This window comes from Sprattus sprattus (assembly GCF_963457725.1).
Source record: "Sprattus sprattus genome assembly, chromosome: 15".
In the NCBI taxonomy this organism is placed as follows: Eukaryota; Metazoa; Chordata; class Actinopteri; order Clupeiformes; family Clupeidae; genus Sprattus; species Sprattus sprattus.
In genome coordinates this window covers 3,626,832-3,644,331 of record NC_137913.1, presented here as the reverse complement: position 1 = coordinate 3,644,331, position 17,500 = coordinate 3,626,832, and the positions used below count along the sequence as shown (strand labels likewise).

The 17,500-nt window shown below is 41.0% G+C and overlaps 2 protein-coding genes across 2 annotated transcripts in view; one reads left to right on the top strand and one right to left on the bottom strand.

Moving 5' to 3' along the window:
- Positions 1-4,792: 4,792 nt before the first annotated feature.
- On the bottom strand, positions 4,793-14,071 carry LOC308376560 (interferon-induced protein 44-like). The gene is made up of 7 exons (XM_080852937.1): positions 13,529-14,071; positions 13,372-13,423; positions 13,053-13,242; positions 7,331-7,483; positions 6,466-6,637; positions 6,012-6,112; positions 4,793-5,374 (listed from the first exon to the last, which is right to left on the bottom strand). The coding sequence occupies exons 1-7, from the start codon at positions 14,025-14,027 to the stop codon at positions 5,192-5,194; spliced, it is 1,350 nt and encodes a 449-aa protein (XP_080709063.1). The 5' UTR covers positions 14,028-14,071; the 3' UTR covers positions 4,793-5,191.
- A 2,824-nt stretch (positions 14,072-16,895) lies between these two features.
- Positions 16,896-17,500, top strand: part of slc35d2 (solute carrier family 35 member D2) — a gene marked incomplete at both ends in the record, with an annotated part of 7,107 nt that continues 6,502 nt past the window's right edge. The window contains 3 exons of the mRNA XM_080852057.1: positions 16,896-17,029; positions 17,320-17,353; positions 17,439-17,500. The exon at positions 17,439-17,500 is cut by the window's right edge and continues 25 nt beyond it. Of these exons, the coding sequence (XP_080708183.1) occupies positions 16,896-17,029; positions 17,320-17,353; positions 17,439-17,500 (230 nt within the window). The remainder of the gene's footprint in view (positions 17,030-17,319; positions 17,354-17,438) is intronic.

Sequence of the window (17,500 nt, the reverse complement as noted above, 5' to 3'; positions counted from 1 at the left end):
TGGTTCAGGTGTAGTGAGTGTGGTTCAGGTGTAGTTAGTGTGGTTCAGGTGTAGTTAGTGTGGTTCAGGTGTAGTTAGTGTGGTTCAGGTGTAGTGAGTGTGGTTCAGGTGTAGTGAGTGTGGTTCAGGTGTAGTGAGTGTGGTTCAGGTGTAGTGAGTGTGGTTCAGGTGTAGTTAGTGTGGTTCAGGTGTAGTTAGTGTGGTTCAGGTGTAGTGAGTGTGGTTCAGGTGTAGTGAGTGTGGTTCAGGTGTAGTTAGTGTGGTTCAGGTGTAGTGAGTGTGGTTCAGGTGTAGTTAGTGTGGTTCAGGTGTAGTTAGTGTGGTTCAGGTGTAGTGAGTGTGGTTCAGGTGTAGTTAGTGTGGTTCAGGTGTAGTGAGTGTGGTTCAGGTGTAGTTAGTGTGGTTCAGGTGTGGTGAGTGTGGTTCAGGTGTAGTGAGTGTGGTTCAGGTGTAGTTAGTGTGGTTCAGGTGTAGTTAGTGTGGTTCAGGTGTAGTTAGTGTGGTTCAGGTGTAGTGAGTGTGGTGTAGTGAGTGTGGTTCAGGTGTGGTGAGTGTGGTTCAGGTGTAGTGAGTGTGGTTCAGGTGTAGTTAGTGTGGTTCAGGTGTAGTTAGTGTGGTTCAGGTGTAGTTAGTGTGGTTCAGGTGTAGTGAGTGTGGTGTAGTTAGTGTGGTTCAGGTGTGGTGAGTGTGGTTCAGGTGTAGTGAGTGTGGTTCAGGTGTAGTTAGTGTGGTTCAGGTGTAGTGAGTGTGGTTCAGGTGTAGTGAGTGTGGTGTAGTTAGTGTGGTTCAGGTGTGGTGAGTGTGGTTCAGGTGTAGTGAGTGTGGTTCAGGTGTAGTTAGTGTGGTTCAGGTGTAGTGAGTGTGGTTCAGGTGTAGTGAGTGTGGTTCAGGTGTAGTGAGTGTGGTTCAGGTGTAGTGAGTGTGGTTCAGGTGTAGTGAGTGTGGTTCAGGTGTAGTGAGTGTGGTTCAGGTGTAGTTAGTGTGGTTCAGGTGTAGTGAGTGTGGTTCAGGTGTAGTGAGTGTGGTTCAGGTGTAGTGAGTGTGGTTCAGGTGTAGTGAGTGTGGTTCAGGTGTAGTGAGTGTGGTTCAGGTGTAGTGAGTGTGGTTCAGGTGTAGTTAGTGTGGTTCAGGTGTAGTGAGTGTGGTTCAGGTGTAGTGAGTGTGGTTCAGGTGTAGTGAGTGTGGTTCAGGTGTAGTGAGTGTGGTTCAGGTGTAGTGAGTGTGATTCAGGTGTAGTGAGTGTGCTTCAGGTGTAGTAAGTGTGGTTCAGGTGTAGTGAGTGTGGTTCAGGTGTAGTTAGTGTGGTTCAGGTGTAGTGAGTGTGGTTCAGGTGTAGTTAGTGTGGTTCAGGTGTAGTTAGTGTGGTTCAGGTGTAGTGAGTGTGGTTCAGGTGTAGTGAGTGTGGTTCAGGTGTAGTGAGTGTGGTTCAGGTGTAGTGAGTGTGGTTCAGGTGTAGTGAGTGTGGTTCAGGTGTAGTGAGTGTGGTTCAGGTGTAGTGAGTGTGGTTCAGGTGTAGTGAGTGTGGTTCAGGTGTAGTGAGTGTGGTTCAGGTGTAGTGAGTGTGGTTCAGGTGTGGTTCGTGTGTGTTAATGTTGTTGTTGTTGTTGTTGTTGTTGGGCCGCAGGACACCCTCCTAAGTGCTGTGTGGCTGTTTCCAAGCGCATCCCACGCCTCATCCTCAAGGACATGCTGAGGTACGAGGTGCAGCTCAGCTCAGGACTCTGTGACATCAACGCCATCATGTGAGTGAACACTCCACCACGCCGATATGTTTCAGACAGAAAGTCAACTCTCATTCACATGTTCACTGGGCTATAGATTGAACTGCTTAATTAATTAGATTAATGTTTTACTCTGCTATAGATGAACTACTTAATTAATTAGATTCATGTTTTTGCTGTGCTATAGATGAACTGCTTAATTCATTAGATTCATGTTTTACTCTGCTATAGATGAACTGCTTAATTAATTAGATTCATGTTTTACTCTGCTATAGATGAACTACTTAATTAATTAGATTCATGTTTTTGCTGTGCTATAGATGAACTGCTTAATTCATTAGATTCATGTTTTACTCTGCTATAGATGAACTGCTTAATTAATAAGATGTGTGTTTTTACTGAGCTATAGAATGAACTGCTTAATTAATTAGATTCATGTGTTTACTCTGCTATAGATGAACTGCTTAATTAATTAGATTCATGTTTTACTCTGATATAGATGAACTGCTTAATTAATTAGATTCATGTTTTACTCTGATATAGATGAACTGCTTAAATAATTTGATTCATGTTTTTACTGTGCTATAGATTTATTGAATGTTTTACAACACTATTTTTTTTAATTGACTTACTGAGAGGCACATTTTACTGAAAGGTGGCATAAAAGTTTGAGTATGAAACTGCCCAAATCAAGGTGAGTTATTAGATTATCTTCACTGTCCCCATGGAGAACTCACGTGAATCGCTCAAAACATTGACCAAGAAAATGATTGGTGTTTCTTGTGTACTTTAGAATATACACACGGAAGATCAAAAGAGTCTGCGCCCATCCACGGATTAGGAAACATCTGGATCTTCTGATGAAAAAGCAACGGCATCTGGCTATGAAGATCGCAGCGCCATGAGCCTTGAGTTTAGGACAGGACACCTGAGGATGACGTTTCTGTTTCATGTGTTTGTGTTTGTGTTTAGGCATTCTGCTTATTATTGCACCTTAGGAAATACATATAATCAAATCATTAACTACAGAGGAAATGCTTTGTGTGCGGCAGCTGGAAATTAACCCTATGTTTCAAATAAGCCTTTCTTGATTCCTGTGTTTCAAAAAAGCCTTTCTTGATTCCTGTGTTTCAAATAAGCCTTTCTTGATTCCTGTGTTTCAAATAAGCCTTTCTTGAGTCCTGTGTTTCAAATAAGCCTTTCTTGATTCCTGTGTTTCAAATAAGCCTTTCTTGATTCTTGTGTTTCAAATAAGCCTTTCTTGATTCTTGTGTTTCAAATAAGCCTTTCTTGATTCCTGTGTTTCAAATAAGCCTTTCTTGATTCTTGTGTTTCAAATAAGCCTTTCTTGATTCTTGTGTTTCAAATAAGCCTTTCTTGATTCTTGTGTTTCAAATAAGCCTTTCTTGATTCCTGTGTTTCAAATAAGCCTTTCTTGATTCTTGTGTTTCAAATAAGCCTTTCTTGATTCCTGTGTTTCAAATAAGCCTTTCTTGATTCCTGTGTTTCAAATAAGCCTTTCTTGATCACTGTGTTTCAAATAAGCTTTTCTTGCTTACCGGTGTTGAGGTGACTGAATAAAGGTGACTATCCTGACATCAAGCATTGGTTTCCAACAATGATTTTACAAAATATCACAAGCCTTGTGTGTTAAAAAAAAAAAAAAAAAAGCCACCTACCTGATGTGCATAGTGCACAGGAATACATCTAGAGACATTTAAAACATTATAATAATTCTAGAGACATTTAAAACATTATAATAATTTAAAAATGTTTATATTTTGAAAGTTGCACATTCAGGGAGTTGAGCTTTGATCATTGAGCCTGGGGCCCAAATGACGTAATAAACTTACTGGTGATCAGACGGATCACAGACTTGCTCCTGCCTGTATATGTCTCCAGGCTTATGTTAGTGTAACATCACACACACACACTCACACTCACACACACGCACAAACACACACACACACACTCACACACACGCACAAACACACACACAAACACACACACACACACACACACTCCTGCCAGTATATGTCTCCAGGCTTATGTTGGTGTAACACCACAGCCTAGGTCTATTAACAGTCACGGAAGCTTAAGGCAACATGCCACATTGGTCCCAAACTTTTAATTTAAGTAATGACGCATGACATCTTGAAACGCTGTGTGAGAAAAAAAAGAAAGTGTGGATGATCAAGGCTACTACTGTCAAACAAACAAAATCAAAACTCGGCTTTCATATCCATCTAGGTTATTAACTCTTCTAATAGACAAAGGCACTTTGGATGTCCCTAGCCAAGAACTCTCACTAGGGTATTAGACTAACCCGCTTGTGCCACCTAGTGGAGAAGGTAGCATCATTAATGCCAAAACAAAATAAGGTCTTTTTACTTTTCCTCCCTTAAATGATTCAGTCCATTTCAATATAATTTGAATAGTGGCAGAATAGGCTAATTGTTTTTTAGTATTGAGTAAAAATGTCGTTACTCATTACTCATTAAGAAGACAATAAGCGCTTTAGCGAGTGCAAGAGGTGAAAGTTTTATTATAAAGACAGACAATGATGGAATAAAGAATTTGTTATTTTTATGAGACAAAGATCATTGTGTAACAGCCTTTATTTGTATAGTATTTTTATAAGACAAACATCATTGAGTAACAGACTTTATTTGTATAGTACTTTTATAAGACAAATATCATTGGGTAACAGACTTTATTTGTATAGTAATTCTCAGACGTTCAGGCAAGGCTCTAAATCCATGAGCTAAATAAACAATAAACATCTGCTCATGAAAAAAAAAAAACATTTTTTATTTATTTATTAAAACTATTATGCTCAGATAAAATACTCAGGACAAGAACAAATCTGTGTGACGGTACAAACACATGACAGCGACGCAATTTCTAAACCCCATGCCTTTCAACGGGAGCCAGTCCATTGTGACGTAGCCCACTGTTTGGGGCGACGTGACCGATAAAAGATCGAACATGTTGAAACTTATGCAAATGAGGAGCGATTTTTCCCGGCAGCGGCCAGTGAGATTGTTTGGTGTCGTCTCTGACTGTTTGAAAATGGTAGGACTGTGGCATCGTTTGGTCGTTTGCTAAAAAGAAAGGCTTGGATGGCATTGTAAGGGCTTGTTGTTGCTCACGATATGTTATATATTTAATCCTGGGCTTATTTGAACACAATGACCGTTTTGATATAAAGACAGGTGACTAGATAGCTTTTAACTGACTAGCCTGCTCACTAACTCACTAGTCCAGTCTGTTATGCTATTTCCACACGCTACACCACGGCCACTCAAAGCGATGGAAGCGGGTCGCGTCGCTGTCATGGGTTTGCACCGTTAAGCATTCAAAGATAAATTGCATGGATAGAAACCAAAAGAAAACATTACAAAAAGAGAAGAGAAAGGCGTTCATTATGAGCTGGTTTGAAAAGATACATCATCCTCATGACGCACTGGTCACTCCACCGTAGAGCTGACGCACTGGTCATCCAACGTGTCATCGATGGCCTGCAGGAGGGTGTGGACGGCGCTGAGCAGCAGGATGTCAGTGTTGCAGTCGGGGGCCAGCTCCACAGCGTAGTTCCTCACCGGGAGCACGTTACACACGGGCATGCTCACAAACTCTGCTGCCTTCTGCATCTACACACACATACATGCACACACACACACACACCCAACTCATACTGTATCTCCTACTAGCTCTAATGCCACAACTCATATCTCCTTCTAGCTCTAATGCCCCAACTCATATCTCCTTCTAGCTCTAATGCCCCAACTCATCTCTCCTACTAGCTCTAATTCCCCAACTCCTATCTCCTTCTAGCTCTAATGCCCCAACTCATATCTCCTTCTAGCTCTAATGCCACAACTCATATCTCCTACTAGCTCTAATTCCCTTAACTCATCTCTCCTACTAGCTCTAATTCCCTTAACTCATCTCTCCTACTAGCTCTAATGCCACAACTCATATCTCCTTCTAGCTCTAATGCCCCAACTCATATCTCCTACTAGCTCTAATGCCCCAACTCATATCTCCTTCTAGCTCTAATGCCCCAACTCATATCTCCTACTAGCTCTAATTCCCTTAACTCATCTCTCCTACTAGCTCTAATGCCACAACTCATATCTCCTTCTAGCTCTAATGCCACAACTCATATCTCCTACTTGGTCAGTGTACTCTAATGCCCCAACTCATATCTCCACAGGTTGACCCCAGTCATGTCTGTGACCTTGTTTAAAACACAGGTTGACCCTTGATCCCAGTCCCAGAAGCTACCTTGTCCATCACAGTGCGGCTGGTGTAGACATACTTCACATCCTCTCGGACAGCATGGCACACTTTGTCAACATGAGTCAGCAGGACTATCTGTGGAACATCTGGGAAACAAACAATCACAAACAAGGAACATCTTGAGCAGGGGTCTCAAACTCAAATTACCTGGGGGCCGATGAGCGTCCAGTCTGGTCATTAGGGGGCCAGATTTTTACGGTAAACGTTGGGGTGGCCCATTAAAATCAATGGACCTTTTCATTTTTTTTTTTTTTAAATCAATGGAACTTTGGGGGCCGGATAAAAGCGCTTGGGGGGGTCGGAATTGGCCCGCAGGAAACAAACAATCACAAACAGGGTACATCTAGAGCACAACCATCTGGGCAGCCTTCACATTTGTCAATTATGGCGGTCATATAAAATGGTTACTAAATATCTTAATAAATATTTACAGACCCACCCAGGTCAGATATCTTGTCTTGAAGAGTCCTTATTGTCTTCTGCAGATCATCACTGTAAGTAGTGATCTTGCGGGCGTCGAGAACAAAGAGGACACCGTGGATTCTATCCTTGATGCCTGGTTCCGCCCTGTAGCCAGAGCTCTGGTTGTGGCAAGGTGTGCCTGACTGGAACTGATAAGAGGGGACCGATACAGATACTAGAGTTAGCATGGGTCTAAACCCTGACTGATGCTAGCGTTAGCATGGGTCTAAACCCTGACTGATAGAGAGTTAGCATGGGTCTAAACCCTGACTGATGCTAGAGTTAGCATGGGTCTAAACCCTGACTGATAGAGAGTTAGCATGGGTCTAAACCCTGACTGATACTAGAGTTAGCATGGGTCTAAACCCTGACTGATAGAGAGTTAGCATGGGTCTAAACCCTGACTGATGCTAGCGTTAGCATGGGTCTAAACCCTGACTGATATAAACACAAGAGTTAGCATATAGCATATTCAGTTTATTATCCAGACATCATGTATTTCTCTGCCCCTCATCCATCCATGGAGGTGTGTGTGCGTGTGTGGTGTGTGTGTGTGTGTGTGCGTGTGTGTGTGTGTGTGTGTGTGTGTGTGTGTGTGTGTGTGTGTTTGTGTGTGTGTGCGGTGTTTGTGGTGTGCCAGTGTATTTCCCTGTCCCTAATCCATCCATGGAGCTGTGTGTGTGCGTGCGTGTGTGTTTGTGTGTGTGTGTGTGTGTGTGGTGTGTGCGTATGTGGTGTGTGTGTGTGTGTGTGTGTGTGTGTGTGTGTGTGTGTGTGTGTGTGGTGTTTGTGGTGTTTGTGGTGTGTCAGTGTATTTCCCTGTCCCTCATCCATTCTCGTACCCTGTAGCCATCAGGCAAATGTCCCTTAACGACGGCCAACGCATCAGAGACGCTCAGACCAGCTGACTCCGCCTCTCCTAACGCCATGACGTCACAAAAGGTCAGTGATGTGGCAGGACCCCCACGTCCTGTCCGGATGATGCTGGACCTCAGCTGCAAAGGGAACTCATAATGCTCATCAATTTAGTTTAGTTTTTTTATATCTCTTTTCTTTTAGTCCTTTCTAGCTTTAGCAACTTCGTCTTATCATCTGGATACTAAACGTATATATGGTATATGAGGGGTTGCTCTTAAACCTTGGCTTAGCACCAACTGCATGTTAAATTGTGTTCATTCCTAAAACTGTGACACAATATTCATTCTAAGCTTAACATTAACACCTTCATGGGCGGAGGCTACTTAGAGCATGTTGTGTGTGTGTGTGTGTGTGTGTGTGTGTGTAGAGTATGTGTGTGTGTGTGTGATTGTATGTGTGTGTGTGTGTGTGTGTGTGTGATTGCGATTGTGTGTGTGTGTGTGTGTGTGTGTGTGTGAGAGTGATGGATTGCTTCATTCTGCTAATGTTCCAATTGGGGATGCCCTGTGGTTGCCCTCTTTGGTTGATGTAAGTGTATATTTTTCTGTGAGCGACCGGAGTCGGTTGTCTTGTCATTATATGCCCCACTGTGTTGTTCCCTGATGTTTTGGCGTCTTCCCTATACTACACTAGCCCTCTGTCTTGTGCCCGCATATAATCCCATGCCCACTTCATTTTATGAAAGTGTTTGAATGCTTGTGCCTGGACGTCATTAACCGCAAAGAACACAAAGCTACAACTGACTCTGCGTGATCGCTTCAATAGCCCATAATACAGTATATGTGATTGTAGCTGCCAAATGTGAGGACCTGCCTGATGTGAGGCCGCATGCGCAAACTTTGCGACACTATTGTAGTACAACGAGCCAGGTAATGCTGGTGGTGTAGGCTACAGCATGAAGTGGAATGACAAGCGCATTTGTTTACGTTTGAAATCCACCAAGGTTTATGATGTTAAGCTTCATGTTTATTGAATTATTAGTTAAGCAGTGCATTCATTAGCCTACTAGTAACAGTAATACAACATAGCCCCATATGTTGACACTGAGCCTTATGCTGTAAACCGTTGACAAAATTATAAAACACTACGTTAAATAAACCTACATTATGCGTTAAGAGAAGCCAGATACGTTGATATTAAACCATGTATGAGAATGCACGTCTTGGATAGTTTGCTCCTGAGCCTTCTGCCGTAAACCGTTTGTGTTTGCGCATGCGGACTCACATCAGGCAGCGGCGGACTCTAGACATCCTATTGGCGGACTCACATCAGGCAGGGTCCTCACATTTGGCAGCTACAGTGATCCCAGAACTTGCCGCACTAGCAAGTAGGAACGTGCGTCACGCTCCGCAGATCATAGGCAAAGAATACTTATTCTATGTCTATGCCGCGGAGCATGTCGGGGCGAAATTCTCACAAGAACTCCAAATAAATGCCCCCTCAGGTATCAAAACACATTTGGGGAAATTGATGACGAGAGACTAATTTGTATTCTAGAAATATTGATGATTGAAAAAAAAATTGGTCTCCAGAAAAAAAGGGCACTTTTTCTCAACCAGGGCACAAGGGCTGGTGCTTGAGCACCACTTGGGGTCTATCTGTGCACGTGCCTGTGTGTGTGTGTGTGTGTAGAGCATGTTGTGGCGTGCAGAGAGCAGAGCCATCCAAAGTTTCACTGCAAGGCTCTGGCAGCAAGCATGCTGTGTGCTGGATTTTGTTGTGTTCCAGAATGCAATGTGAATGTGAGTGAGCGATGTAGTTGTGTGTGTGTGTGTGTGTGTGTGTTATGTATGTGTGATTGTATGTGTGTGTGTTTGTATGTATGTGTGTGTGTGTGTGTGTGTGTGTGTGATTGTATGTGTGTGTGTTTGTATGTATGTGTGTGTGTGTGTGATTGTATGTGAGTGTGTGTGTGTGTGTGTGTGTGTGAGAGTGATGGATTGCTTCATTCTGCTAATGTTCCAATTGGGGATGCCCTGTGGTTGCCATCTTTGGTTGATGTAAGTGTATATTTTCCTGTTAGCGATCGGAGTCGGTTGTCTTGTCATTATATGCCCCACTGTGTGGTTCCCTGATGTTTTGGCGTCTTCCCTATACTACCCTAGCCCTCTGTCTTGTGCCCGCATATAATCCCATGCCCACTTCATTTTATGAAAGTGTTTGAATGCTTGTGCCTGGAAGTCATAAACTGCAAAGAACACAAAGCTACAACTGACTCTGCGTGATCGCTACAATAGCCCATAATACAGTATATGCACTGTAAAATATTTCACCGTAATTTTACAGTAAATTACTGGTTCCTAATTGCATTCATTTCACGGTAATTTTACAGTAATTTATTGTAAATATTTCACAGTAATGTACTGTACATGTTTTACAGTAATGAACTGTAAAAATTTCACAGTAAAATGCAATGCAACTACAGCAGTATATTGTAATTTCACAGTTTAATGCCATTGGATTACTGTGATTTGGCAGTATGTAGCTGTGGAATTACATCGTCTTGCTGTATATAATTTACAGTATTTTTACTGTAAAACTTAAGTTATGCAACTAGTACATTATACTGTACATTTACAATTTAAGTACTGCACATTTGACTTGTTAACTGATTTTACCACACAAATGTGCTTTGGATTTGCTAAATTAAAAGTCAAAGCAAGAACAAAGACAATACTAATTTTAACTTTTTAAATTCATTACTCAATACCCAAATACATACAAATTCATGAAGGTTTAAAACACGTCATATTTATTATTCAATACCTAAATACATTACAATAAAAAAGGTTTAAAAACACGCAAAAAAATCAATACCCAATTACATAACAATTACTGAAGGTTTGAAACATGTCAAATTCATTACTCAATACCCTAACCCTAGAACTAAAAAACCCAAATACAAAAAGCAAAAGTTAAAAACACGTCAAATTCATTAATCAATATCCTAATACACAACGAAAAAAGTTTAAAACACGTCAAATTACACACAACACTCCAGAACGTAGACTCTCCTAAATAACTCTGTCTGTCTTCAAACCATATAAAATATAAACAAAACTTCGGAACATATATAAACAAAAATTAAATGCAATTACAAAAAATAAATAAATGCAAAAACAATTAAAAATGTACAATGACCACTCGAAGTCGACAAGCTTTCTCTGGAGTGTGCTGACATTTGCATTTATCCCTCCACGCCTCTTCTTCGAGCCTTGCTCTGGGTTGATGCCCAAGAAGCACCTGTAAACAATAAGCAAAGACAACTTTCAGTTTTACAGATTTAATATGGCATTGTTTATCCAAGGCACATGCACCAAATAAGTTAGTATTGAAAGCCAAGCAAGATTGATATAAGCAACGCAAATCAGGAGGCTAAAATTAGCTCCTTTGAAATGACATAGCCTAGTTGCTGCATCTGGAGGCTAACGTTTACTTTAACTTTCACGCTAATTTGTGTATTCTCAGTCGAATAACACACTCTATACCTGGACACGTGGAGAATATTAATTGAGAACACATCATTTGAGCTTTCCAAAACAACTATACATTACTTGTCTGTGAGGAAAATCTTGGCGGGGAAAATGGCTTTAAAATTACTTAGCTGGAGGCTAACGTTAGCTTACTATAACTGTCACGCTTATTTGTGTATTCTCAGTCGAATTACACACTCTATACCTGGACATGTGGACAGCATTAAATGAGAACACATCATTTGAGCTTTCCAAAACAACTACACATCCAAAACAACTATACATTACGTGAGGAAAATCTTCGCAGGGAAAAATTGTTTAAAATTACTTAGCTGGTTGCTGCAGCTGGAGGCTAACGTTAGCTTCCTTTAACTTTCACGCTAATTAGAGTATTCTCCGTCAAATAACTAACACACTATGACTAAAATTGACATGTGGAGACCATTAACCTTAAATGGAAACTCACAATTAGAATTTTACAAAGATAAGTTTCTTCTCTGTGAGGCAAAGCTTCACGGAGAAAACAGCTTTTGGAATTTCTCAAAAAGTGGTTCTTTAAGTGACCTGACCTTGATCCAAAAGATCGTTAATTTACTAACCCAGACAACGAACGTTATTAAAACGTTATTATTATAGAGTTGTGACAAGCTCTCTGTCAACCTTACCTTTATCTTCTATCTAGCTCATGTGCTGTAGTGTATCCACCTTCGCGCTCTTCTATCATGTGCTGCCTGCGTCTGTAGTCACCGTGGATCCAACTGTCTCTTCTTGAGCCCAGAATACAGCGTAGTTCAAGTGCAATTCAAATTTACAGTAATGTATTGGGTTATCTCAAAGGATGATTTGAATAGAGTATTTTACTGTAAAATAACCCTATACACTGCTGTGAAATCCCGGTATCGTTTTTTTTCACAGTAACTTACTGTGTCTACATTGATTTCACAGTAAAGTCTACATTACAACATGACATTGTGATTATTACAGGTAAAGCCTGTAAAGTAACATTACGATGATTTATTGTGAAATATATCAGTAAAATATTGTAAAACTCTGGTAACATTTTACAGTGTGGGTGATTCTCCAACTATGGTACTTTCTCTGTCCTTGACAGATATAAAAAAAACTAAAAAACATTTCCACTTTTTTTTTTCACCCACACTTACTACATGTTAAGGGGAACCTATATATAAAAAATGATTGTTCAATTATGTTGTTTTTTATAAAATAGGAGGCATGTTATATGTGTTTTTTGCTGTTTTGCCTCTGTCCCTCGGCCAGACTTCAGGTCTTCAACCTTATCTAACTTAAAATCTAAAACTGATATCATTTTAAATTCAAACAGGAAGTGTGCATTATTACCCATTTCAATCAAATATAATACTTTTAGATATATTTCTTTTCAATTTGGCATATTTTAACCATGTTGAACACTTGTCCCTCGGGTTCACCGTCATTTCCACACCTCTGCATAAAATGCAGTCCCAGGCTCAGTCCTTTAGATTTGTATACTCAGTAACCATAGCAATTGATACTCTAGAGGGAAACACATGATTCAATGAAATTAACCTCCCAGCAGAGGTTACTGAATTTGAGATAAATCAAGGTAAATATGAGAAAAACCTCGAGTACGTTTATTGTTTGTCATTTCTGAACCGCTCATAACTCATTCCAACGAAAACATTTCTGCATTTTTACAACTGAATTTGGTGTAATTTGAGATTATGTAAAGCTAACTCTAAAAACTTACACGAGCAGGCTAGTCAAACATGAGATATTAAAGAAAAATGGAGAAAATGTCATTTCCACAACTGTCTTTTCCACAACCGTCTCCATGGACACCACCAGTCAAAAATCAAAAATCAAAAAATCAGCACAACCAACTTCAGGGCAGGTATCTAGGCATAATTAGGAAACAAATTATGCCAATAATATTTTAATTCAAAATGTTTCATTTTCTAAAAATGTCCAGGTCCAAAAAGTACCATAGTTGGAGAATCACCCATATGTGATCCCAGAACTTGCCGCACAAGCAAGTAGGAACGTGCGTCACGCTCGTAGAGGTAGACTTACTATTCACTAAACTCTGCCTGGAGAAACACAAAATCTCAGAAACGAAATATCACGCAACACCAGCATTTATGAGCGACCCTCCCACGTTGGAAACATTGCCTACCTTGTGCCCTGGCGCTCCTGCGCCGCTGTCGGGCATGTGAGTCGTGCGTTTAAACATGACAGACCTCACGGAGTTGACGAAGCTGGACTTTCCCGCCCCCGTTGGTCCCAGCAAAAGAACCCGTACGCTGCTCAAAGACTCAACACATACTTTGTGGGACACTAAGCTCTCTATGAAGTCTTCCCTGGTGCTGGAAAGAGCAAATAGCAGGAGGTTAGGAGGAGACGGGGGTTCTGGTGTGTTACATTTAAATCGTATGATGTAGGCAGGTGTTCTGGTGTGTCAAATTTGAATCGTGTGATGTACATCAGTGGATTACCTTTCGGTCCAAGAGACCTCTCTCCAAGGGGAAGGCAATACATCCCCGATGCCTAAGTAATGAACACAAGACATGTTCACTCAAGTAGCAGGAAATGTAACTATGACGTGCAGTTTCGTGCGCAATTTGCCAAATACACACAAAGCTGTCCTCTCACCTGAAACACGAAACAGCTCAAGATCCTTGAAACCTGCGTGCCCTGAAGTGATCTGTGAAGTGATGAAGTGATCTGGCCAGCCGGTGTCGAAATCATCACCAGAGGAGAAGAACACATGCCAATTGAAGTAGGGAGGATCAACCTTTCTGAAAATCAAGGATTTCCCGAATTCTAGTGTGGACCCTGTAAAGAGAGCAGTTTTGCAGTCATCTGGTGGAGAAAATTTGGTCGCATTTGTTGTGGTCACATCGAAAAGAAACACTTTTTCGTCGCTTCCTTGGTTTGTAGGAGGCTTACTCATATATGCCCCTCTGGCTACCCCTGATGCAAGATATACGACAACGATAAACTCTCCAGCGCCATGAAATCTATCACTAAATGATTTAGATCTATCTTCAGTGAATTTGTAAAGCAGATGGAGTCTGACAGGCTCAGGGAAGAGTTTCAACAGCTGATCTTCCCTTTCTAAATCTAGTGTGGATATCCCAGAAGAAGACATTTAAACACCGACCGTTAGAACGCAGCTCAACTAAAGATAGCGGATTCTTTATGCCCCCTTTAACGAGGAAGTGATAGCCTACCTATCGAGTGGTTACGGAGAATTAAAACCGAAACTCACGTCTAGTCTCTGAAGCTCTAATTTGAACCGAAACTCACGTCTAGTCTCTGTAGTTCTCATGTGTGTGTGTGTGTGTGAGAGCGTGTGTGTGTGTGTGTGTGTGTGTGTGTGTGTGTGTGTGTGCGTGTGTGTGTGTGTGCGTGTGTGTGTCGTCTAGTCTCATGTGCAGAGATTGGAATATGCGGAAGAAGATCCATGGAAGACAAGACAGCTAATAGAGCAATCTGACGTCTAGCCCTGTCAAGGGGGATTTGGAAAAACTAGCCGAAGACCGATTGCGAAGCTTATTCTAAGAACGTGGTTTAGTAACACACCTGGCTAAATTGACTCAGAGTAAGTGGTAAAGCTCCCAATAGAAGAGCCCCATGTTTTCATTCTCCTTGCAAAACAAAGACATGTGGGTTTTCTTTCAGGAGGTTTTAGGAGGTTTATCACTCTAGTTCTCGTAAACGCACATATTAACGCCCCAGATATTTAAAAAGTGACAAACCGTTATAAACCTTTATAGAAACATCTTTAATCAATCAATCTTACATATTTCAGTAGAGGTGGGGTCATAGGCGTAATTTACGGGGGGGTTAGAGGGGTTATAACCCCCTCAATAATCAGATCCAGCTAATATAACCCCCTCAATATCATCACACATAATTCAGATGAACAAAAAAATGAAATATTCTGAATTAATACCTTGTTTGTTTTCTTTATTAATTTAATTTGTCAGCAAGATAGTATCATGTTTTGATAATCTGTAATGTACCCCCCCCCCCCCCCCAGCCCACCGACTACTTGGTATTACCCGAACTATTTCGCGAGGTCGTTGGGAATGAATAGTAAGAGAAGACTAATGCTAACTGTACAGTTGATATGAAAAAGACACTGAAAGGCAGCCATAGCCAGACAACAATTTTTAATTGTTGGTCGTCAAAGGAGCCAAAAGCCAAAAGGAGTAAAAATTCATGACGATAAGGAGGTAAATACCCGTATTGTTAAATTAGCTGTTATCATCCACTCTATAATCTTTGGTCTCGGGTAGCCTTTGTATGCTTGCAGTTGTGTGTGAGCGCAAACGGTCCCCGAGCACTGACCTCAAACGTGTCATGACTCACCTTTAAAAATAGTAGACATTTGACTTAATTTGAGATGTTTCAGTTCAATAACAGGTGTTTTTTCACTACCTGGATAGTTTACGCCTCCATTTAAAGTGGAAAGGGACCTTCACTTTCCCCATACAAACCCTCAGAATGAAGAGGTATCAGTGGAGAAACAAAATAATTTTCGATTGAGAGCATTATTTCACATTCAAACAGTATCGTTGATGTGCTATGTGCAGTAAAACCAGACGATCTGAATAATTCCTGATTCATGCCAGATATTTATTTCACGCTTTGTAAGAGCTAGCTAACTATGTGAACTTTATATGATTAGCATAGGCTACGTTGTAATGGCAGCGATAGACGTCCTCAAACTAAGATTCTAGAACCCACTGCCTCAAACATACTCGGTTACGGGTGGGTAAAATGCAATGTGAGTACAGAGACCAAATTGCTGTTTGCTCCCATACAGTCACACATACATTTTTTGGGGGGAATGCATTAATTTACTTAATTTACTTCATCCATTGACAGCTAGCTCCTATGGGCTAGTTCAGAGGTTACACCACTCCTTTTGAGCGTGCACTCCTGTGCTGTACACACACGACAATATGTTTATTGAATTGTGCATTTGTATTGAATTGTGTGAATTTGCTGGATGTAGGTGTCAATAATACAGTGATGCAATTGATTAATCTTTAAGTTCTTGCGTGTTTTTTTTCATAAGATAGACACACACAAAATCAATTAAGTGGAAGCTGCCACTGCTGACTAATGCTTAAACACTGAATGAATACATTTTTTTGAACTACTGTGTCATTATGGCATAAATAGTCAAAAAGAAGCCAAAATCAGTAAAGGTATCGCAATGTATTTCTAATACAGTAACGGCAAATTGGCATGTTACCTTTTACACAAGAAGATGATTCATTAAATAAATAAATAAATAAATATGCCGCGAGTTTAACCCCCCCAATGGTAGACCCAAAGTTACGCCCTTGGGTGGGGTGTCTAGATTACGACTGTGAATTTCAACTGAAACGTGTTTTCCATCCCCCCCCCCCCCCCCCCAACACGCAAAATTAGCTGATACAGGAGGTTGTACCCATTAACAGCCTTTCGTGATTTACCTGTGATACGTGTGGTGTAAAGAGATTAGCCAAAAATTAGAAAAACATTAGATATGATCTTTATCAGGACCCATAACCTCTCGTAAACATCTCCTAACTCGGTCGTCAGCTGTCGTCGTTGCGATAAGCGGGAAACCGTCAATTTGAAGGAGAGAGGTCTCTAACCCTAGACAACTGTATGACCCTCACAAATTATCGTCGCGAAATCGAATTCGTTCAGTTCGTATCCCTTTTGGGTAGGAGCGTATGGTGTTTAAAATCCGTTATCCTGGTTGACACAGAAATTAATATTAAGTAACATGTATTCACGTGAGGCTGTCAATAGGTCTAGGGCGTAATAGGTGTCGTTACGTGTCTCACTACGGTTTGTAAACTGGAATAGCCTACCCACATCTCCCTCAAGTTCCATGAATCTAGAGAACGCCCACTTGTCAAACAGACCTTTCACTGGAAAAATGTGAACGCTGGGAGCGTGATAGGAAACGTCCCCTCTCTTGGACCCTGCAACGCGTTCAGCCGCGATAAACATGAGCCTGAACGCGAAGCCTACGTCTGCTGAATGGCACCCAACGAGAATATTAAAAGTATCATCGGCAGTGTTTTATGCTGTCAGCTCCTTTCTGATAATCGTTGTTAATAAGATTGTCTTGACGAACTACAGGTAGGCCTTTTTCGCTTTCCGTGCTACTTTTGCTCTTACAACTTCCGTGTTCAAGTCCGAGTTTGACACGAAGCCTCATTTACGTAATTGCTGGTGGTAACTAAAAACAAACTTGCCTGATTGCATTTTGAGAAAGTAAGTTATACGGGAGAAGTATAAGCCCCTAACGATTAATTGAAAAAACAACGGAAGCTATGTTATCTTATGTTAGCTATGCTTCTTATAATTCAGTAACATCTCTCTCTCTCTCATTCTCTCTGTCATTCTCTCTCTCTTTCTCTCTCTCTCAGATTCCCATCATACATGTTCCTGGGAATAGGACAGGTCCGTTTCATCCGTGGGTTTAAATTGTCAAACTATTTAATGCGCACACATGCAATCGTTCTTGAATTCTTGTCTCACTTTTCAGATGGCAATGACTATTGTTATTCTGTATGCCGGTAAAACTCTCCACTTCATTCGTTTCCAAGA

Bases quoted from the DNA above. Each gene is read 5' to 3' on its own strand.
- LOC308376560 (XM_080852937.1), bottom strand. From the start codon at position 14,027: ATGTCTTCTTCTGGGATATCCACACTAGATTTAGAAAGGGAAGATCAG. The intron at 13,243-13,371 runs GTAATCCACTGA...TGCTCTTTCCAG, and splicing joins GAGGTCTCTTGGACCGAAAG to CACCAGGGAAGACTTCATAG. The intron at 5,375-6,011 runs GTAGCTTCTGGG...ATGTGTGTGTAG, and splicing joins GCCGCACTGTGATGGACAAG to ATGCAGAAGGCAGCAGAGTT.